Below are 23572 nucleotides of genomic sequence, written 5' to 3'. Positions count from 1 at the left end.
GGGACTAGTAGGGTACTCAATTCCAAGATAATTTGAGTCCTCAAAACAGCCCTGCCCTAGTGCCCAAATACCCACCCACCCCCAACCAAAAAAAAAAAAAAAATCCTGTGAAGGGAGTATCAGCTCCAGGTTTGAGAAGCTAATTTGTCCCAAGATCCCAGCTGGCAGAGGAGAGAGAGAGAGGCTGACTCGGACCCAGGACATCTGAGTCCCCGGCCACTGGCATTCCAACTGCATCATGCAGCCTTGATCCTGGCTAAAGACAAGCCCGCCCCGTAAGAAAGGCTTTCCCTGCTGTGAACGCAGACACACGAGCCTTGTCTCTAAACCAGCACGTCATGCTTTCCCCGGCACAGCGTCTCCCACCCTCCTCACTCACACTGCCGTCTTGGTCATCTGCCTAACAACTGCTTTATGTACTTAGGTCTCAACTGCCCTTTTTAAAAAGGAAAACTGTCTCTACAAAAAAGGACAGGCAGCAGAATTTGCCATTAATGAAGACGTCCGTAAAAATAAATTCAAGACAAAACATGAGACTAAAACTTCGCCACCTGTTACCGCTTGCTGAGGGCTGTGAGCCTGAGTCTGGCTCTGCTTGTTAAAAACGAAAATCGGAGGGATTCAGGGCACACCGACACCAACATGAGACTTCTTCCTTGGCCCAGGCAAGACAAAGAATCGGGGGAGCCTCAAGTCTTGGTGTGACTTACGTTTCCTAATGCATGCCGAGTGGCACCAAAGAGCCCAGAAGCGGCTCTGGCTCAGAGGGCCTCCCAGGGAAGTCTTCCCCATCACTGATGACCTAACTCTCCTTACCCAGCTTCAGACACCTTTTTTTATGAATGGGACTGTCACTGGCAGGGAACAGGAACTCCAAGTCAGACTGTGCTGGATAAAGGGGACACACAGGTAACAACTATGCTCAGGGGTGTAGGCAAGGACTCAGGTCCTCTGTCCTCCTGCCCACCCACATGGTCACCCTCATCCTAGGCCGACACCCTGGTGTCCACGGGGTGCTTCGCATTCACCTTCCCGCTCTAGTGAGCAAGAGTCCTGACCTTGGAGCCAACTGGACCATTCCAGAGCTAGTCTCTGGCTGGAGGGCTTAGGTCAGAGCTATCTCAGTGAATCCCTGGGAGCTCGGATGACCCTGATGGGCTTAGATCAGTCCACACCCATCTCTGGAGCTGGGGTGGAATCAGTTCAACACAAACCAGAAACCAACCCAAACCCAATCCCACACCACACTCAGGAAGGTGGGAGGCGGACGTTGAGGTCCCTGCACCTTTCAAAGGAAAGCAAGCTCGTGCAGAATGTAAAACAGAAGAAGGTGTGGTTGCTGCAAGGCAGGGAGCCAATCGCTGAAAATCTCCTGACTGCCGGTCTCCCGAAGCTCCAAGGCTGGGCGCCTGCAGACTGAAATGCCCTGGGGAGTTCTATGAGGTCCCTCCCCCACCCCCAGGGCTTCTGACGCAGTTGGTCGGGCGCCCAGCTGATTCCTCTGTGCCTCCAAGACCGAGAAGCCCTGTTTTAAAGACACACACGAGAATGTGGCCTACAGCCCGAGCCCTCACGTGAGTAATACCCTTGCTGCCTGGGGCTTCCTAGGTAAGACCATTTGTTTTCCCCATTCAACAAACACCGGTTGGACAGCCTAAGAACCCCCACCCCACACTCAGAGAGGCGGCCTGTGTGTAGAAACCAATTTTTTGTTTGTTTGTTTATCTCTACACCCAATGTGGGGCTCAAACTCAAAACCCTGAGATCAAGAATCACATGCTCCATGGACTCAGCCAACCAGGCGCCACCCCCCTTTTTTTTAAGTAATGGCCACACCCAATGTGGGGCTCGAACTCATGACCCTGAGATCAACAGCTGGACACTCCACTGACTGAGCCAGCTAGGTGCCCCTTAGAAACCGATTTCACACATGCAAGCGAATGCCCAAGCATCCCCTGGGGTCACGGTGGGGGACAACGAGGAGACCGTGGGCCCCCCAGGTGGGGCTCTGTCTGCCCCCCCTCCAAGGAAGAAATGCACAAACCTTGTCCTCTGGTGCGTGTCCGGGTCTGCTCCCTCTCCTCTGCCTGGGGCCTGGCTCCCCAGAACAGCGGTGGGGACGGCAGGCCGCACGCTCCACTTACCGCGGAGCAGCCCCGGGAACCCCAGGAGCAAGTCCTTCCGGTGGGGGGGCCCACCTGCCGCGCTCAGGCGTGGCTCCGCGGGGGCCCCGGCGGTCCGTCCCCACCGAAGCCCTGGGTCCGCCGCCGCCCTGCCCTTAAGGCCTTCCCCACACCGGCCCCACGTGCAGCCGGCAGGTGCCCTGGCCCCAGGCCCAGCCAGGAGGCAGACGCAGCCTCCACCGCGCCCAGCTGACCATCCCTGAGAAGAACTTGGACGCTTTTGAGGCCACAGCGGGCCCACAGGCCTCACAAGGGAAATTCTGTGAAAGCGCCCCCGAGTCAGAATTGCTTTGAGTTCTTCCAAAGCCAAAGACGGCTGTGCTCTTGAGCAAAAGACAAAGCGGGCCAAGCACATCTAGGAGCCTCCCAGAGCCCAGCCACCTTTGAGCACCCCTCTGCCACCCCCTGGTATCAGAGCTTCTGCCTGAGCCTCTCTCTGCCTCCACTAGGCAGCTTTCTAAGTAACTTCTACACCCAACATGGGGCTTGAACTCACGACCCCAAGATCAAGAGTGGCATGCTTTACCAACTGAGTCAGCCAGGTGCCCCCACCAGGCAGCTCTTTAAGCAATTTTTTCAGCCCTCATTCAAGCTGTGGACCAACTGGAAACAATAAAGCTTTCTGCAGAAGGAGGAAAAAAAAAAATTAAGTGGGATTTTGCTTTAAGATGGGGAGGAAAATGCCCTGCTGCCTCCAGCTTCCTGGGTCAACAAATCATCTCCAGAGAGTTGGTAATCCTATCAGTAAACACCTTTGGGGGTATCTACTCAGCCTCTAACCCTGCTCTCTGAGAACTCCCCTTTATGCCCCAAGAAGGAGAGCTTTTATCACAAATAGATGTTCGATTTTGGCAGATGCTTTGCATCTGTGGAAATGATTGTGTGGTTTTTGACCTTTATTAATACAGTGTGTTACACTGATTGATTTTCAGATGTTAAACCGACCTTGCATTCCTAGGAGAGATCCCACTTGGTCATGGGGTATAATCCATTTTCTACGTTGCTGGATTCAGTCTGCTAATATTTTGTTGAGAACTTTTGCATCTATATTCGCGAGGGATACCAGTCACTAGTTTTCTTAGGTCTTCGTCTGACTTGGAATCAGTCATTTCCGAAAGGAGGGCCATGGAAAGCACACACTTCTGCAGTAAGACCGAACCCCCTTGTCCCCAGGGAATTCGGAATCAGGGCACAGAGATGCTTGCAGGCAGGCAGGCCAGCTGCTAACTACACATAATGGCCAGGCAGCCGTCGCTTACCCCCAGCTGCATTTCTTCACATACCTCATATCCTTGGAGTAGATTCTCCATGGTCTAAGGGCCTCTGGTTCTAAGGCTCTCAAATGCCAAATGCCCACAGGGGCCAGGCAGATCAATAAATTAGTGAAACAGCCGGGGTACAAGAGAAGCCTGAAGAGCATGGCCCTCTAAAGCAACTCAGCTTTAGCTCATCGTTTCCAGCAACAGTGTGAGCCCAGTAGTGCCTCATGTTCCAATTTTTGAAGAGAAGCTGGAAATCCAGTTCTTTCTGTGGACTGTCCTCATTTTTAATTGCTGGCAACTGATTTGGGTAAATTTTTTTGAAGAGGTAAACACCAAAACACCAAAAAGTATAAAAAAACCTGAAACATGAAAAGTCGACTTCTCACCCAAGACAGAGATTCACCGTGCTCAAATTTTTGTGTATCCTTCCATAGAATGTTAATTCCTTTCTCACACAGATGGTAGGATATCGTGTGCATTTCTCTGCACCTTGGCTTTCATATGCTGGTGACATTTCCATTACCAGCTCATAAGGAACTCCTAATCCATTTTTACAACTTCGTAGGATTCCATCCGTCTTTATGTGTGTGTGGACATACTAGAACTGAACCAATCCCATTATTGATGGACATTTAGACTCCTTCCAGTCTTGGGTTATTTCAACATGTGGAGAATCACCGTTTGCGTTTATCATTTCTCTCCTGTGTGTGTCTACTGGGAGGCGAGATCCCTAGAGGTAGAATTACTAGGTGCAAAGGCATAAACATTTCTAATTCGGATAGGTACTGCCCACGGGCCTCCACGAGCATGGAATCTCACTAGCAATGCATGAGAACATTTGTTTCAGAATTTCAGTGACAGTGTCATCAAAAACATTTCATGTTTGCCAGCCTCACACAGTGAAAACAGAGGAATTTCAATATTCTTTCATACTTACTGGTAGAGATTATCTTTCCATGTGTTTAAAATGCCTTTTACATTTTCTTTTCTGTGAGATGCCTGTTCATATCCTTTGCCCATTTTTCTACTTTGTCTCTTATTTTTGGTAGGAGCTGTTTATATATTAGGGAGATTATCCCTTTATAAAATGAGCTGCACATAGATTTTTCCCAATTTATCACTTGTCTTTTTGGTCATTTGTCTTTCGAATTTGCTTAGGATTTCTTGTTTTGTTTGGATTTTTTTATTTTTTTTATTTTTGGTTGAGTTTTCGGTTTGTTTTTGCCATTCAGAGGATTTAACTTTTTTATATATAATCAAATGTATCTTTAAGGCTTCTGGATGTTGAATGATTCTCCAATGTTTCTGCCTTATATGAATTCATTTTATACATCTAACTCGTCCTTAATCCATTTGGAATTTTGGAAATGTTCCTGGTGTACAGAATGAGGTATGGAACTCGCTTTATTTTTTCCAGATGGTTACCCAGTTGTCTCAACACGAAAACATTTTTAAACAGTTCAGGGTAAACCACACACTTCTGCCAACGCGTGGGCCACCTTCTTGAAACCTCTTGCTTTGACAGACATGAAGTTCACATCCACTGGGAAAGCAGGGAGGTGGTTGCCTGAAGAAGAGCCCGGCTCTTCTGAAAATTTGCAATGCCCTTTATATGGGCGTCCCACAAAAGAACCTTTTCCTGGGCAGCAAAGTGACCCTGGCAAGGGCTATGGGGCCTGCCTGAGTCAGCAGTCAAGGCTTTCCTTTACCCGACAGGCCATCAGCTCACCTAGCACGAGGGCGATGCCTCCAGAACACCAGCAAGGACTGAGGTCAGAATCGCTGGCAGGGTCTGTGTCCTGGCCCTCCCTCCCCCCAAGGTGTCCCCAAATGTCCCTCAAAGTTCACTGTTTGGCATCAGGACTCCCAGCAAACTTGGAATGGCCACGAGTCAGCTTTCCCACGGATATTCTCATGCAAGTTCTCCCCTCCTTGCTGACCTGGGGGAAAGCGGGTGTCCCTGAAAGGATCCAAGGACAGCGAAACACAGTGAAGGCCAGTGCATGCTTCCATCTGTTCTTACTCCGAAATTTAAGGGCAGTCCCTAAGTCACTTGCTATTGACGCTCCTGGATGCCACCCATCAACTGAGAAAAGTTGGCCCTTCTTCCAGCCAGGCCAATCACCATAGCAACGCCACCCACTGCAGTGCCCGTTGCTAGCCCTGAGGTCAGCATTCACACGGGTTCCCTCGTATCATCCACACAAACAACCCCCCCAGTGGGCAGGTGCCCTTGTTTGCTGCATTCTCATTGAGAAGGAAGCTGGGCTCAGAGAGGGTAAGCAACTAGCCCAGGGCCACAGGGCTGAGAGATGTTGGAGCCATCCAGGCAGCCTGACCTCAGAGCCTAGAAGCTCTTAGCCACAGTCCTGTGGTCTCTATTTTAGGACACTCACGATGCTGTGGCTTGATCACATGACATTCCCTTTCACCTCCCCCTGGCCCCTGCTTCAGGCCCCGAAAGGGAAAGAGGTCTGGGCGTCGCCAGCAAGCCACATATACTCGGCCTTCCGGAAACTGGTCTCCTCACCGCCTGTCTGAAAAATAACTTTCCCTCTCCCTGAGCGGACACAACAGGGCCCAGGGAGTATCTGAGCTTCCTTCATTAAAAGCATCCCAATCAATACAGCACGGCCACGAGGATGAACAGTCTGCCGCTTACATGTAGCGACAGGCACAGTGTCAGCCGGGGAAGCCGACACCCAGACGGCACCACGTGGGCCCTGTCCACCCATCCGAGGTTACACGAAGTACAGACGCCCGCGACGGCCGTCTGCACGGACAGATGTCAGCGTGCTGGTAGCCCGGGGCGGGGTTTGTGAGAAGTCACTGGACCTTCCACCTAGGTGAACCTTTCTGTATGTAAATTATACCTCGATCATTTAAAATAACGTATACAAGGGGCGCCTGGGTGGCTCAGTCGGTGAAGCGTCTGCCTTTGGCTCAGGGCATGATCTCCGGGTCCTGGGATCGAGCCCCGCATCGGGCTCCCTGCTCAGCAGGAAGCCTGCTTCTCCCTTTCCCACTCCCCCTGCTCATGCTTTCTCCCTCTCTCAAATAAATAAATAATCTTTTTAAAAAAATCAAAAAAATAAAATACAAGTTTAGTACAAGTTTTTTACTAAAAAAATAATCTCCACAGGAAAATGCTGGCTTCTCTTGAAACAAGGTGTCCACCTATATCTTTTTTTTTTTTTTAAGATTTATTTATTTATTTTAGAGAAAGAGAATGTGAGAGCAGAGGGAGGGGCGGAGGGAGAGAGAGAATTCCAAGCAGGCTCAATCCCATGACCCATGAGATCACGACCTAAGCGCAAACCAAGAGTTGGATGCTCAACCAACTGAGCCACCCGGGAGCCTCTGGCCTGTATCTTTAATTCTAAAAATGTGTCCTAAAGTTGTCAAGATCCAGCTTTATTCCTTGCTCTTCTACTGCTCTCTCTCGATTCATTATGTTAGATTTCCTTGAAATTCGAATACAGGTCTGCAGTTCAGTTGTGCGTGTGTGTGTTTTCTTGGCTCTGTGAGGAATTCCAAAAAAACAACCCCAAAAAACCTCACAAAACCCGGAATTATTCATCACCAAGGTGAGAAATCTGGAATTCCAGGACAAGAGCAGGAAACCCATCGGCATGAAATGAAATGAAGGCCAACCCACCTTTGAAGACCCCTGGAAATGCTAACGATCTCTCCGTTCTTGCTGGGAATCTAAAGGCCGGGTGAGGGGCTTCCCGACGAGCAGATTCGGAGGGTCAGGCTTGCCTCGGTGGCAGGAGCTCCCTTCGAGAAAACATTTGCACCCAGACCACACGTGACCTCTGGACACCTTTATTGAGATGCTTCACAGGCCGGCGGGCACCGGGGTTCGCAGACACGTCCACCACCGCAGGCGAACCGAGCGGGCCCCCCACGATTCCCACGCAGAGCCCTTCACGGAGAGACGGGGGTGGGGGGAGCGGGGGGGCTCCGAGTCCCGGGGCCCAGAACCCCGGGCAGGCCCAGCCCCGGCGGGAAGCTCCGGGTCCAGATGGGCGCTCGGGCCCCGCCCCGCGTGGGCCCCAAACGCGTCTGCGAACCGCGTGGCTTCCCGTGCAGCGAGGGAGGGGATTCAGAGCGGGCAGGGACAGCAGTGGGACAGGCCGACCCCGCGGCTGCGGGGGCTCACACGCGCCGGCGCCGGGGGCCGGGGGTCCGCAGAGCGGCCTGGCCGGCGGCCGCGGGAAAGTAGTCCTCCGTCCGGTACAGCGCGGGCAGCTCGAAGGGCAGGGGCGCCGGCGGCTTCTGGAACGACAGAAAGCGAGGTGCCCCGTGAGCCTCCGCAATTCCCTCGCTCTGTGACCCAGGATTCCCAGTCGTAGGAATGACTTCAGCCCGCGGGGAGTGTCGCCCCTGCGACAACGAGGCCACGGTCCTTTGGTGGCACTGCCCGGCAGGGCCAAGGCCACCCCCACACACACACACGCGAGGGCGCCGGGCCACCAGGGCCGGTCCCCGTCCAGGGCGGAGCGCTGCCGGCGTGGGGACGCACAGGTCTGATAGAGACGCCCCGACGAGGCAGGTGTCCCGCACGCCCGCGTGTGCGTGTGCGTGCGTGCGCGTGCGTGAGTGTGCGTGCGCGCACACGTGAGCTCCGCGGGGGGCCCCGGAGCCGGGCACCGGGCCTGCTGCCGGGCAACTGGGGGGCGGGCTGAGCGTTCTTTCCCCGGGTCCCCATCTGTGCCGCCTCGAGTCGGTGCCATCTGAATGTGTTACTTTTTCCAAAAAAATCAAAAACCAATTTCAGAAGTGCTCACTTGTATCTGGTGCGGGTCTTTGCCGAGAAGGCTGGGAAGAAGCGATTTGCCATCAAGCAGCCCTCCCCAGGCTCCGGTTGCTGAGACCCTTTCTGGCGGAGAAACCAGTTCCACAGAGGACCATGGCAAGCAGGGCTTCTCAAACGTGGCTGCACGGTGCCCCCCACCCTCCCCTCGGGAGAGCTAGGAAACGCCTCGGAGCCCCACCGTGCGCCTGAGGACACTGATCAGGGGTGTGGCCCGGCCCCGGGGTATTTCGAAATCCCCAGATGGTTCTCATGCAGAGCCACGGCTGATCCCAATGACTACGGCCCTCTTGGAGGAGGGACACTAGGTCCTGCTGGGAGATGGGAGGTATGTGGGGCTCAGGGGTGCAGAGGGACGAGGTCCTTCTGCAGGTCTCCACTGGGCGTCCCTCTCGCCACCCTCCTCTTTTCCCCCCACTCCCTTGACTCCTCTCCCTTGACTGTCCCACCTCCTGGCCCCCTCCAGCTGAGACCCACTCTGAGTGGCCTGCAGGTGCAGGTGCCAGGGCAGGGGGGCGGGGGCTCTGGCCCATGGCCAGCAACGGCTCCCCCAAAGCCCAGCACCTCCGTGTGCCCCGCACTGCGCTGCGTGCATAGGTGGCCTCCCCAAATACTCGTTCCCCCCAGCGACGCCCTGACCACCATCCCCGTGGTGGAGGGGGGGAAACCAAGGCTCAGCGGGGGTGCCTGACCCACGTCCCACGTCCTCCAAGCCTCCGCCCACTCCACCACCAGGTCCTGAGAGCCGGCGCCAGCCAGGGCCCATCTGCGCACAAGACGGCAGCCCCAGACAACCCGGGCTCACTGGCAGGAGAGACAAAGGAACCAACAGAACTGCTATGTGAGGGCTAATGGTGGGGAGGTGCAAGGACCTGTGGAAACTGGGGGAGGCCCAACTCCCCCTGGGGGGGCGGGTCAGGGAGGTTTCCCGGGACTAGAGCAGGCAGGGCGGGCTTCCAGACTGAGGGAATGGCATGTCACAGTGCTGTGGCGGGGGAGGGAGGGGCACTTGGGGACTCCAGCGGCTCAGTCTGGACTGGGGCCAGGTCACTGTGTGGACAGAGATGAGGCTATAAACCAGGGCCAGATCACATGGGCTCTCAGAGGCCGTGCTTAAGAGCTTCATCCCAAGGGACCAGGGAGCCACTGAAGTCACTAATCGGGAGTATGTGTGTGGAATTAGGTGTTTTAGAAAGAGCAGAATTGAGAGGAAAGAGGGGAGCAGGGAGGAGGCTGTGGCCAGGATCCCCTAAAGGGAAGCAGCCAGGTTTAGGGCGGGCGTGCACAGATTCTCATGTCTGAGCCCCAAAGCCCTGAACTTTGCCCCACAGAAGGAAACCATCAAAGTATTTCAAGTAAGACAGAACGTGCTCAGGTGTCTGAGGACTACGTACCTCCCCGTGTCACCATCCCACAGCTGGAAAACCAGGATGAGCCATTCATCTTGGCGAAGGGCCAGCCTCATGAAAGGGCAACAGAACATTCCATCTGTCAACCCTGGGTCAGCCATTCTTGGCTCAGCCTACTTGGGGGTACTTGGGGCCCAGGCCTACCACCTGCCCCCTTTTTCTAGCACCTTCCTGGGCTGCCCCCTGCCACCATGGATGGGATGCAAGGCCTCCAATAGCTCCATGACCAGAGCACAACTGAGAAATGAGCCACAAGATACATCTCATAGCCTAAGGGATGCAATCTGTGGGTAGCCCATAGGCTTAGGATCTCTTCACCCCATTTCTCCTGAAAATTGGTCATTGTAGTAATCTAGAAAATATAACTATCAAGCAAATAATGACAGCTTGAAGACCAGTTCCCTGGTCCTGACACATGGGGATCAAAGAACATTTTGTGATCCTGAAATGATAGGTCCCTTCTCCTGACCATCAGGTCCCAGACAAGGGAAGGGGCCCATGAGGGGCCAGCGTGGCCTCATCCTGACCCCCTGTTCTTTTTGAAATAGTTCCACCATTCAAAAGGCGGTGCCTCTGAATGGGTAAGACACCCCCCAGGGACGGGGCTTCTGCTTCCTCCTTCAAGGAGAGAGACTTCCAAAAAAGGGAGAAAATCAATATAATTACAACAGAACCAAGGAGAAGTCATCCTAAGAGCCTCCTAGTGGCCCTGGACCAAACCCCCGCCAACATCTTAGAGCACGTGGGGAAATGTGGGATGGTGACTCATAGCTGGTTGGAGAGCTGAGCCTGAAGTCAGCCAGGAAGGGGTGACCTATGATGAGCCAGGGGGCTCCAAATGTGGCCTCAAGGGCACACATGCTGCTCTTAGAGAGTGGGGGGTGTGCGGTGGACACAGGCCTGTCTAGCCTCCATCGCCCTCTGGGATCGGCATCCTGATCTTGAAAGATCACTCGTGCCTGTGCCAGACCTGGCCGCCCTCACCACCTGCTATGGCTCAGGTGGGGGCTGCGGGGGGTGGGAGGCCTGACCCACCGGAGCTGTGACCCGGGGGCGTGGGGGAGGATGGTCCATGAACCTGAGGGCCACCTCTGCCACCGCAGTGCAGGGCCTGCCTGGGATTGAAGCCAACACAGGGACGCAGAGCTGGGAGACAGAGTGAGACAAAGTCCTGACGATATCATTTGAGCAGCCGAATCCATTATTGCCTGAGGCGGGAGTTACCCTGGGCCGGCTCCTGTCCATGAGCCCTGGACTTCTCTTGTTTGCTTCAGCCAAGTTGACCTGGGTTGCTGTCACTTGCAACCAGGCATCCTAAAACAATAAACCCACAGTGCAGCCACTGAGTACTTGCAAACCAGCGGCTTGAATCAGCAGGTAAGGGCTGGTGTGCAAGGCTGAAAACAGCCAGATGCCCCAGCTGCTGCTGGGAAGAACAGAGCACATCCTGGAAGCCAGGCCCCAATCACAGGCACGTCAGGACACCATGGAAACCCAGTCCTCCATACCCGTTTTCTCCTGGATTCTCCGGGCAACCTGCAAAACTGGGGTCTTCCTTGTGTCTTTGAAGTGGCAGGAGCCAGGGGACCAGGGAGCTGGAGTCCACCAGGCCTGTCCAGCTCGAAGCCCAGCCTTTGCCCATCCCCAGACAGGGCCCAAGTCTTTGGGGACAGAACAGCAAACCCAAACCCTTGGGAATCTCCGAGGGGACTTCAGAGATCTCTACCTCCCATCCCTCCTTCTACAGATTCCCCTGGGGGTGGGGGGTGGAGCGGGCTGCCAGGTAAGCAAGGAGGGGTGTCCAGCTGCGGGCTCCCCAGCTCCCAGCCTGCAGGCAGGAATGTTCCACCGGCCTGGGACTGGTTGGGAGACGGGGCAATCTGACCCTGCAGGTGCCAGACTCTGCCGCACCCCCTCTCTCAGAGTCTCCCTTCACTGTCCCCTCTCCCCCTCTGCCCCCAGTCCAGAGCTCGCCTGCCAGCTTACTGTGCTGGGCCTGGCCTGCTCTTCCCTGTCTACCCACATCCGCGCATCCTCACTCCCACCCTGGACACCCGAGTTCTCAAACCTGTAGCCCACACACCAGACGGATGTGCTCGGTCTGCTTCATGATGTCTAAAAAATGGAATTAATTGCAAACAGGCAACAAATCAGGAGATTTCTCATGAACACCAGACTGCCAGCTTCCCTTGGAAAATCAGACGATCTGGCAGCACTGGGCCCACAGCATCTCGTGGGCTCCGGGTGGCCGAGCTGGGGAGCAGGGGCTGCTCTCCTGGGGTTCCAGATCCCTCCCAGCCACTTCGCCATTTCGACGGCCTGCTGCTGCCAGGAGACCCCTCACGGCTGGCCTCCCTGGTCATCTGCGCCACCAGGAAGCTTTCACACAAGCCCCCACGGGGCCGCCGCAGGACTGCGTTCAGGGCGGATCACTGTTTCCTAAAGCGAAGCTCACCCACCTCAGGGTCTTGGCTTTGCCCTGTGCCACCTGCCCACTTGTTTCCAGAAATCCCCACCCCCTCCTTGGAAGTCCTAGCCCGCCTCGTGTCTCCCTCTTGGGAAGCCCTAAGCACACATCCTGAACCCTGGTCCGCTCTCTGCTCGGGCCAGGGTCTGCAAACTTGCTCTGTGAAGGGCCAGACAGTAAACACGTTAGGCTTTGCAAGCCACAGGTCTCTGTCGCAACGACTCAACTCTGCCCTTGAAGGCCCACAGCAGCCACAGATAAATATGCAAACCAGCAGCTCGGCCGTGTGCCAGGAAAACTTCACAGAACAGTGGCAGGCCAGATTTGGACCCCCGGCCACGGTTTGCCCCTGAATGAAATCTGTCTTCCTAAAGAGATCAGGACAAAATTCCTTCCCTGTATCTCCCATATAATGGGCGCTGGGTGATAGGTCACCAGACCCGGGCTGGAGGATTCCGCGCCAGGCCCACTGTGCTGACTGTCCCGGGCCCAAGTGCTATTTGGTTGGCTGCCCTTGGGCCATCACTCTAGCTCCAGCCCGTCCTGCCTCACCCAGCAGGCCACGCGGCAGCCCCACTCATGGGCTGGCTTCTGAGGTCCACAGGGTCAGCCCCAGAGCCTGGTCAACCCCTGGGGGACTGAGGCCCCAGGCTGACCTTGTGCAGGGGAGCTCGGGTGCCCAGAGGCCCACACTCCTCTCCTAGGTCACCAAGCACCCCCAGCTCTCTGGGGCTTGGGAGAGGCTCCCCCCACTTCAATCACTATACCTACTGTGCCCTAGGCTCAATGCAGTGTCAGTGAGCCTCCCAGCCCTCTCCAAGGTCGGGTTTTCTCTGCCCCTTGAGCCTCACCAGAGCTTAGCTGCCCCTCCCCTTGATGGGGCTGCACTTGGCAAGTGGCCTCCAAAGAGCAGAATATGAAAAGGAAAAGGAACTGCTCAGGAGGAACCTGGCGAACACTACCTGAGTCAGATGGTCAAGGTCAACACCATCAGTGCTACATCTTGTTGACAGCCTGTGCCCTGGATGTGATGAAGGCACTTCACCTCTGCGGTCTTCCTCCCCAAGCCCGTGGCCCCAGTCTAACCACGAGAAAAACATCAGATCGGCCCTAATAGAGGGGTAGTACAAAATACCTAACCAATATTCCTCAAAGCTGTCAAGGTCATCAAAATCCAGGAAAGTCTGAGAAGCCATCCTAGACCAGAGGCGGCTAAGGAGGCGTGAACTAAACAACGCGGTTGGTATCTTGGATGCAATCCTGGAACAGAGAAGGACATTAGGGAAAAACTAGCAGAATCCGAACAAACTGTGGGGTTTAGTTACTAGCAATCCATCGAGGTTGGTCCCCCAGCTGGGACAACGCACCACAGTAAATACGGTCATAACAATGAGGGAAACCAGGTGAGGGGTACATGGGATCCCTCTGTATTATCACAGCAACCTGCCCTAATTCTAAAATTTAAAAAACATAGCTTGGGGCGGGCCGGGAGGGGAGGCGGGGAGAAAAGCAGCAGACAGAAGAAACAGCTCTATCTGCATAGACCGAGCCCCCAGCCTCTCTACAACCATAGTGACTGAGTACTGAGCACTTTCTGAGCACCCAGGTCAGGATGGGCCCTGAAGGTTCACAGCCCATCTGCTCTCAGCTGCTGAGAGAGGCAGGTATCCTTAATCCCATTTTGCAGAAGAGGAAACTGAGGGTCAGAGAGGTACTTGCCCAAGATCAGCCTGTTGGGAAATGGCAGAGCTGGATTGGAAACCAGGGCCACCCAGCCCCAGCCCCCAGCCCGGACCCAGGAAGCCCTGGGGCTGAGTGGGGCTGGGGGTGCGCTCTCAGTGCAGGGCTCGGGATGTCCCTTCGTTGCCGGCTTTCCAACCTGAGGGACATCAGGAGCTCCCCCCCGCCCCACCTTTCAGCCGACTCAGAGATCGCAGACTGGTGGCCTTTGGTTAGCATCTGGCCCGCAGACATGACTGGTTTGGCTCATGTAAATTTAAACATGAGTTAGCTGCCAACATGGAAGAACTGGGGTGTTTCAAATAAATACGGAGTTCCTATTTCTCCTGAAAGGAGCGATCTGGCCACGCTGGGCCCGCGTTCCTGTGGGGTGCAGGGAGCTGGCCCCTCTACTGTGCTGCCCGCCTGCCGCCGTCCCCGCCCGGCCTGACTCACTCGTCCGCGGGACCTGCCGGGCCTTGTGGGCATCGGAGCCCACAGTGGCCCCAGGCTCAAGTCACATCACTCAGACACGGGGCTCCCGAGGAGCTGGATGGAGAAGGCGTTGCTTCCCGTCCCTGGCCCTGGGCCCCATGGGCTGGGAACCGCCAGCCTGGGGCTCCCGCCAAGCCCAGCGGCTGCCTCCCTTACCCCCTGGCTCCCCTGCGCACCAGAGCCCGGGAGGCAGGCACTGAGACCGTGGAGGACAAGGCAGGCTGGGAGAGGAGAGGGTAGGTCACATGCCCAGGGTCACCCAACTGGGAAAAGGCCGAGCTAGGAATCAAAGTGGGCTCTCGTGAGCTTTGGACCCTGTCCCCCACCACCACCAGCCCACGGGACCTTCCCATCGGTCCCAGCCTCCCTGCTCCGTCCCGGCCCAGGGCTTTCTGCACCTCAGGCCACGCCTGGCTATTCTGCCTGCAACGTTCTGTGTCTGCTCCAGGGCCCTAAGTCTTCTAGAATGCTCTGACAGCTGTGAGCAGAGCTCCTCCCATCTCTCTGTAAGCAGCCCCTGCGTGTCCAATCCTGCCTGAAGGGCTGGACTGGCCAGCCTCGCTGTGCCTGCCCGAAAGCTGTCCCCCTTCCTCTCCGAACGCTCCCACCCAGCTGGGCCACCAGCCCCAACCTCCGCCAGCCCAGGGACCGGAGCAGCTGGGGCAGGCTGCTGAGGTTCTGGTGACAGAGGAACGGGGCTGGGGGCTCCCACAGTGCGCGGCCCCTGCCCGGAAGGATCCTAGCAGCAGGGACAAGCTGGTGCAGCCTCGCTATGGGTGGATGCTGACCCCAGGCAGCAGCTCTAGAAGGTTCGTGGATCCCCAAGGATTCTGCTTTTAGCTGGAGGAAAAGCGTTAACATGGAAACTAGCAGAGGAGGAGCCCCGGGAAGTCCTGCCAAGATACGGCTACTAAATCCAAACTCACACACGGTCTGGGAGCGAAGACAGGACAGCCAGGTGGGAGGAGTCCTGTCACGGCCTCCTCCAGAACTAGACCTTCCTGGGGGCCTCAGCTCCAGACCCAGAGTCTGATCTCTCCACCCTTGACCCACACTCTGCTGTTGCAAGCCTGGCCCCTCCTCCCTCAGGGCCCCTCTTCCCTGAGTCCTGGCTCCCCCTCCAGCTGATGCTTTGCATTGGAGTCCTCCTGTCTGAACTCCGAGGGCCCTGGGCTTTGCTTCTCATCCCATGGCCACTCATGGAATTGTCTGACTGCCATGTTCTTCCATGTGTATTTTAAAATATTTTGTTTTTTTTTTTTTTAAGATTTTATTTATTTATTTGAAAGAGTGAGCGAGCAAGAGAGTGAGCACAAGCAGGGGGAGAGGCAGAGGGAGGGAGAAGCAGGCTTCCCGCCGAGCAGGGAGCCCGATGCGGGGCTCGATCCCAGGACCCCGGGACCATGACCTGAGCAGAAGGCAGACGCTTAACCGACTGAGCCACCCAGGCATCCCTACGTGTGTATTTTTAATTGAGCACCTGCTATGTTCCAGAAACCCAAATCTGCACAGGTATCACAAAGCCCTTCTACAGATGAGCAAACTGAGGCTTTCAATAGTTAGGTGACTCACTGCGAGGCCCACCCACTGCCCAGACTGGACGCCCGCATCCCCCCTGTCCTCAATCCCTTCTGCTAACTCTTCCCAGATCCCTCTCCCCGTCACCGCTGTCGTCCCATTGCCCCCAGCTGAGGCTCTCGCCCTTAACCCATTCTCCACATGGCAGCCTGAGGGATTGTCCTAAGAAACAAATCTGATCCTCTGGTAAGTGCAACACTTAGAAGATAATGCGACTCTTCACCGTCGCCTACAGGCCCTGCCACCGAGGTCACCGACGGGCACTCGTCTGGCCAAACCCAGACCACAGCTGCGTCCCGCTTGGCCTCCACTGGGCTGAGGGTCTTTACTAGTATTGTTGCTTCTGTTCAGTCGTTTGCATCCTCCTGTTTTTGAATGAAATGCCACTTCTCTTGAAAAGATGGATCTCCAGCTTCTTGTTTAAAAAACCCAGAGCTCTGGTGCACGGAGTGGTGATGACGAGCTGGCGCTGAGTTCTGGCCAGCCCCTTTCAGAGGGGACCTGTGCTCTCACCTCAGCCACCTGCCTGGCCCTTAGAGCTGGGGTTTGCGACCCCAGAACCCTATGATCCAGCCTGACTCTAAACACAGTCTGTCACCTCCCAGTACGCATAACCCTCCAGCCTGGAAATCTGTTCCTGGACTTCCCCAGGGTCTGTCCTGACTTGGCCTTGCACCTGCTCGTCCCCCTCAAGGCTTTGCCACTGGGGTCTTCTCCTGCTGGTGTCTTCCTTCTGGCCCTCCTAAGGGACCCCCAATTTCCCTGCCCCGCTGCACCACAAAGGTGCGTATCCTGTCTACCTCTTTCCTCAGTCTCCCCACCAGGCTGAGCTCCATGGGGATGGGACCTGTGTCAGTCTTCAGGGCCACAGCCCCAGGGAGGCGAGACTCAGGCGAGAAGTGAATGAACTTGAATGTGCTCAACAGCCGAGGCAGAGCAGGAAGGGCCGGCCTCTTGCCAAGTCAGGGCTCAGAAGACCGAGACCAATGGTGACGAGCATCATCTCCAGATGGGGACACCTGAAGGAGCTCGAGGCTGGCATCCCTGCCCTGCCAGGTCCATGCCCCGCTATTGGAGACACCAGTCCTGTTAAAAATAAAACAGACTCAAAGCAATGTGCTGGCCTGGAGGGGAGCCTGGGGCGGGAAACGGTTGTCTACGAAAGTTCTGGAGAAATCCCAGCCAGGCCAGAAGTTAGTGACTAGGATGGTGCGTTGGTGTTGAGAACAGTGCCGTCGTGCTGTAAGATGACAGTGAAGGAAAGTGATTCAGGGGCCGACCAGAACTCTGTATTGCCTTTACGAGCTTTCTGTAAATCTACAATCATCCAAAAGAGAAACGTCATTGAAAAACAAATAAATAAACAAAGTGCGCGCACAGCAGCATCTGCAAAGGACTGAGCGAACGACACAGACAAGAGCTATTAAATAATAACACGCAGGCACCTGGGTGGCTCAGACGGTTGAGCGTCTGCCTTCCGCTCAGGTCATGATCCCAGGGTCCTGGGATCGAGTCCCGCATCGGGCTCCCTGCTCCTTGGGAGCCTGCTTCTCCCTCTGCTTCTCTCTCTCTCTCTCTCTCTCTGTCTCTCATGAATAAATAAATAAACTCTTAAAAAAAAAAAATAACACGCATGTCGTGACAATAACAGCCAAACCTTGCGTTACTTGAAATCACGGCTCACGACGACCCCGTGCAGAGGTTCTAACTGTAAATCCCGCTACGCAGATGTGGGGACTGAGACTCAGCAGGCTCAGGACCTCACTCAGGGTGTGACACTTGCAGGTGACAGACAGGGCCGGCCTCATGGGTGTGCCCCCCTCCCCGTGCAGTCCCACGGGCCCTGCTCTCCCTCAATGCTCTGCTGTCACGACCTGGAAATTCTTAATAAGCTCTAACAAAGGGGCCCTGCGAATTCTGCAGCCCGTCCTAGGGTCTCTGGGCTCCCAGGGTAGGTGTTCACGCCTCAGAAGGGTCATTCCCGGGTGGCTCCATGGGGAGCGTGGGGCCAGCACCCTTGGCCGAGGAAACATCACGGGGCAAAGGGTAGCCGCAGGAGCAGTGGTGAATTAGAGGGGGGCCATCGGTGGATGGATTCGGGTGGAGCCAGGACTGACCCACTCTCGACACAGAGCAAGGAAAGGAAGTTGCTTTCCCAGCCCAGAGCATCAAACCAGCCACCCCCTCCCATGGGTCTGCTCAGTTCAGCAACCGCCTTGTCAGATTCTCCGTGGCCCGACAGGAGGCACGCTTATGCCCAGAGTCCAGCCAGTGGTGGTCCACCTCCAGACGAGTGTCCGTGGCCTCTATCAACAGCTGGCCAAGGTCCCCAGCCGGCTACTGTCATGTGCGAGCCGTACGGTTCTCGCTCTGATGCTGGTTATCAATAGAATCTTTGGAGGTTTTGTTGGCTGGCCTCAAACGTGGTTGGCTCCACAAAAGAATGTTGAAAATAGCACCAGTTAGCTCTGGGAAGCCGAAAGCAAACACAGACTCGATCAACCATTCTGTCAGGGTCCCTAACGTGGATAGCGGTTCTCCATCAAATAAACAAGCCATTAGGGCAAGAAGAGGGGCGTCCACCAGAACCAGCAGGTGTTGGGAAGCCGCCTCCATGCCTGCCCCATGTCCCTGCCCAGCGTGGAGAAAGACTCTTGTCCCCGGGCTGAGCAGCCACCTCCTGACAGCTGACGGACCCTGCCTCAGAGCCATGGCCCAGACTGTCCCCTGTCCCAGGCATCCAGGCAGCCTTGGGAGCCTCCTCTCAATCCACCCTTTCTTCAGACCCAGCTGTCCTCAGAGCTCCGGTCTGGGCTTACAAACCTCGGCCAGGCCTGCCTCCTCCGAGCAGGCGGCCTGGGCTGCGGCCACCGCATCGATGCCATCCCCAAAGCCCTGGCACTCGCCTCGGGAAGCCCTTTTCCAGGAGCTCGCCCCCCGTGCTGTCCCGGTCTGATTAAGACATTTTATCCACTGGGCCCCCTGAGAGTGACAAGGGATGATTTTCAAGGTCTGGAAAATAACATCTGAGAGTGAGAGAAAGAAAGAGGCCTCGATGGGGTGCCTGGGTGGCTCAGTTGGTTAAGCGACTGCCTTCGGCTCAGGTCATGATCCTGGAGTCCCGGGATCGAGTCCCACATCGGGCTCCCTGCTCGGCGGGGAGTCTGCTTCTCTCTCTGACCCTCCCCCCCTCATGCTCTCTCTATCTCATTCTCTCTCTCAAATAAATAAATAAAATCTTTAAAAAAAAAAAAGAAAGAAAGAGGCCTCGAGATGGGCAGAGCAGGAGATAACCGGAGACAGGGAAGGAGACACAGACAAAGAGAGGGAGAGCCGGAGGGGGACAGAGACACACCCGAGAAAGAGAGAGAAGATGCGGAAACAAGATAGGGGAGACTGACAAAAAGTAGAAATAGATGGAATGCAGGAGGGGAAGTGGGGGAAATGGAGAGAGAGGGATGACACGAAGAAGTAAGACAGAAGAGGAGAGGGAAGGATGGGGGCCAGGAAGGGGGTGGCTCAGGCAGGTTGGGGACAAGGACCCGGAGGGGAGGAGATGGGGACGAGAGTACATTCAGGACCTCTCCAGACCCCAGCCAGGTCACTGCGTCAGAGGCCATGAGAAAACACTGGCCAGCCACCAGCCCCCACCTGCCAGCCCCACCCCTTTGTCAAAGAAATAATATTCCCAAAGGACAGAGGCCGTCTCAGAAGACAGGTTCGTCTTTGTGGAAGGGACTCCATCTCATCTTAGAGGCAACACTTTGCTCGTTTCCCATGTGGTTCAGGACTCCTGAAAACCCTGGTCTAAACCCTGCATCTCGGAGCCCAGCCAGTGGGGCCCAGCCCTCTGGCTGCAAGGAGAGAAGGGCGGGGGATGGAAAGATCCTGAGCTCGCTCCCTCTCTCACACCCACCCCAGACACCCAGCCCGGGGGCAGCCCCACCCCACCTGCCAGGACCTCGTCTGTCTGTCTGTCTGTCCAGGGCTGGCTATATCCCTGTGCCTGGTGCACTTTGATGCTGAATCAATTCGCACTCAGTCATCGACCTGGCGCCCCTCTGCCTCCCTGGGTGGCCTCATTCAGCCTCGGGGCCAAAGCCGCTGCCGCATGCTGGACACCTCCAGACCTGAACCCCACACTCACATCTCCAACTGGGGCTCCACCTGCAAACACATCCACACCGACTCTTGAGTCACACGGCAACTTGGATGAATCTCCAGGGAATGATGCTGAGCAAGGAAAGCCAATCCTGAAAGGTTACCCAGTGTAGGATTCCATTTATAGAACATTTTTGAAATAGCAAAATTTGAGAAACGGAGGGCAGATTAGTGGCTGCTGGGAATGGAGCAGGGGTGAAGGTGGTCGTGAAAGGATAGCCAGAGATCCCTGTAATGTTGGAGATGCTCAGCGTCTTACAGACCCGATACAACTGTAGAGAACAACTGTTTCAATGTTAATACCTGGCCGGGATACTGTACTACTTTTGCAAAATGTTACCACTGGGGGAAAATGGGCCAAGTGTACAAGGGATTTCTCTGTATTATTTCTTAACTGTGTGTGAATCTACAATTTTCTCCATAAGGAATTTCAATTAAACACCATGCTCCCCGCCCACACACACACAGAATGGACCCTGTGTCCACAGCCCCACACTGCTCCACCCTGGTCCAGGCCATCAGCATCTCTCCCTGGACCATCCCAGGGGCTCAGAACTCCTAGCTTCCACTTGGACCCACAGGCCAGACGCAGGCCATCTTGAATCCCATAGAGCTGAGTCCCAGCCCTGGGCCCAGGTCTGCTCCCTCCGCTCCCTCCACCTTCCCCTCCCTGCTCCGCGGGCTGCCTGCTCAGGTCTCACTGCTCCTGCAGCTGCCCAAGACATCTGCACACCCCCTTCCCCACCTCCTCCAGTGCATCCCCTTCTCAGGGAGGCCTTCCCTGACCACCTCCTGCCCTCATCCAACTCCCTGCATGCTTCTTCTTTGCTTTTCTCTGTCCCCTGGGGCACCAGACTGTCAGCTGCTGGAGGGCAGGAATATTTTCTGTCCTCCTTGGGTTCTGAGGATCTGAAAGACCGAACAGCTCATACACGTGGGTGGCTAAGTATTTGCTGAATGAACGAATGAAGAAACGAATGTAGAATGAACAGAAGAAGAGAGGGGAGGTCCGTGGAGATTTGGCATCAAAGGAGTTAAGTCTGGCCCAGGGGCTGGGGAAGGAGGGGGTGAAGGGCTGGGGTCTGGAGCAGCCCAGGAGGACTTACAGGGGAATGCGGGGGAGGAAGAAGCCACTGTGTGCCTCAGCACAGAGGGGGGGTGGGCGGGGCCAGCTCCAGGAGCAAAAGCCCAGGGCACAGAGAACACCCTGCAGGCTGGCCACGTGCCCACACCCCCAACACACACCCCAACACTCTTTCAAGAAAACCAGACACAGGGTTTGGGTGGAGGCTGAGCTCACTTTCTGGGGCCTCCTGAGGATCTAGGGGCCAAGTCTAAGGGGCTTCCTACCTAATCTGCCCATTTCCTCCAAAGTGGCTCACTGCTCGGGGAATGAGGATGTGCGTGAAGGCGGGGGTCGTGGGGGCCTGGGGGTCACCGAGGGCCTTGGATTTGCTCTGACATGCTCTCCAATGCCCCACATGGAGCTGCCAGTGCTGAGAGCCGGTCCCTTCATCCAGCACAGGAAACCGTCCCACTCCCACATCCCTCGGACAGCAGTGGTTCCCCTGCCTAGCTGTGCGATCTTGGCCAAGTTACTTACCCTCTCTGTGCCTCCGTTTCCTCACCTGGTAACAGGGCTAATGATAGTTCCTACTTTGCAGGGTGTTATGCCCATATAACTGCAGAGTGCTTAGAAAGCGCTAAGTGCCCGATGGTTGCCGACTAATTTCATTACTATTACGGCCCCCTGAATTCATATTCTTTTTAAATACCGTCAGTAGCTCAGAAAGAGCCCAAGCGTACAATTTCATAACATTGCACTTTTAGTATTAAATGCATTCAGTTTCAAAACATGAACATTTAAACTAAACCACAGTTGTGGGAACCCGTGCTGGTACTGCTTTGATTTTTAATAACAAGGGGCCTCAAAAATTGTAAGTGTGGGGACATTCCCCAGCCACTAAAAGGCATGGCTCATCTATCAATCAAGGCAGCCGGCTCGCAGTAGATACTCGATAAACACCTGCTGATCAGTGACAAGTTACGGGAGGCACAAACACTGGCAGCCAGCCCCAGCAGCAGCCCCTGGCCTGTGGCTTCCCACTTCTCTCACACCAACGACTAATGCCAGCTGAGCCACTCCTGCCCACCCGCCCCCTGCCCCCCCCCGACACCTACTCCTCGGGGTATCGCCTGAGGCCTCTGGAGCCAGGTCCAAGCCAGCTAAGAGCTGCCGGTCACAGGAGGGGAAGAGGGGGTGCCGGGGCCACAGTGCTGAGACCCCCAACCCAGGCCCCAGTGGGCACCTCCCCACCAGTGCTCAGCAACATCCAGGCCTGGAAACAGCCCCTCCCTGCTCCGGCTCCTCACTACATTTAAAAGCCAGCATTACCCCCTTCCGACTGAGGTTCCCAGGTTAATTATTAGGACTCTCCAAGTAACGGGAACTTTGGCCTTGACTTTAGGTCTGGCAGCAAGACCAGGAGCGATGGTATCAGCCGGAACAGGTACCTGGACGAATTTACTGCTTAATGAGACGTGGTTTATTTTCCCAGAAGAAAGCTGACCATGAACAGAGCCAAGTTCAAGAGCTTCCCAGGCCCCTCAGGCAACAAAGGGATCGCACTTCCTCCAGGAGCCCCAACCCCAGCCTCAGGCATCACGCAGTACCTGCGCTGACGAAGGGCTCACCTGCACGCGTCACATCCCTCGGAGCCAGGACGGCCGATGGCAGCTGTGACCCAGCGCCAAGCCAGTCCTCCCCCTCCCATGGCAGCCACTGCCCTGACCTCCCTCTCCTTCTCTGTCACGCGTTGGGGGCATGCAGCCCTCTTCAGAGTTAGCTGCTAATAGCACCCGCCCGGGAGCTGTACTTTCTGGGGAGACCTGAGCCTAGGCGGGGACCCGGTTTCATCATCCCGTCACCCTTTGGTGCTCAGTTCACAGCTGGTATTACTAGTGGCTCCCATGTACCACGTGTCACTGCAGGACTCCCTCCTACGGTGCGCTCACGTCCCCAAGGACACCAGGGCTCTGAGAGGGGCGGTGGGTGTCCACGGCGGAGCCCAGCTGGTGCACATAGGACCACATTCAGACCTGGGGGCCCCTCCACTCCACCCCTCTTTCTATCTGAGGAGGGAGGGGTCCTGGTGAGGGGAGTAAGAGGGAAGGGGGCCAGGGGTCACGGTGAGGCTTTGTGTGGTGCGTGTGACACGAGGAGACAGAAGCCCAGAGACACATGGAGAGAGGCAGAGACGGGCAGATGAATGCTTCAGAGATGGGGATCCAGATGGACACAGAGCCTGACAGGGGCTGACCTCCCCACGTGGTGGCCAGCTTGGCCCCTAATATGTTGACAGTGGTGGGGACTCAGAGGCAGACCCCAGATGCCCCCGGTGCCTGTCCCCCAATGACCCAGCCTCACCTGGGACACGTCCTCAGCCAGCGGTGCGCTGCAGTCCTGGCATGAGCAGGGG

At 55.9% G+C, this 23572-nt stretch overlaps 1 protein-coding gene across 2 annotated transcripts in view; it reads right to left on the bottom strand.

Moving 5' to 3' along the window:
• Nucleotides 1-7257: 7257 nt before the first annotated feature.
• Nucleotides 7258-23572, bottom strand: part of BCAS4 (breast carcinoma amplified sequence 4) — a 55909-nt gene continuing 39594 nt past the window's right edge. For both annotated transcript variants that reach the window (XM_036064683.2, XM_036064678.2), the window contains one exon: nucleotides 7258-7726. In XM_036064683.2, coding sequence (XP_035920576.2) covers nucleotides 7607-7726 — 120 coding nt within the window. In that variant the 3' untranslated portion in view covers nucleotides 7258-7606. The remainder of the gene's footprint in view (nucleotides 7727-23572) is intronic.

Source organism: Halichoerus grypus, chromosome 10 (assembly GCF_964656455.1).
Source record: "Halichoerus grypus chromosome 10, mHalGry1.hap1.1, whole genome shotgun sequence".
In the NCBI taxonomy this organism is placed as follows: domain Eukaryota; kingdom Metazoa; phylum Chordata; class Mammalia; order Carnivora; family Phocidae; genus Halichoerus; species Halichoerus grypus.
This window is presented reverse-complemented; position numbering and strand designations above follow the sequence as displayed.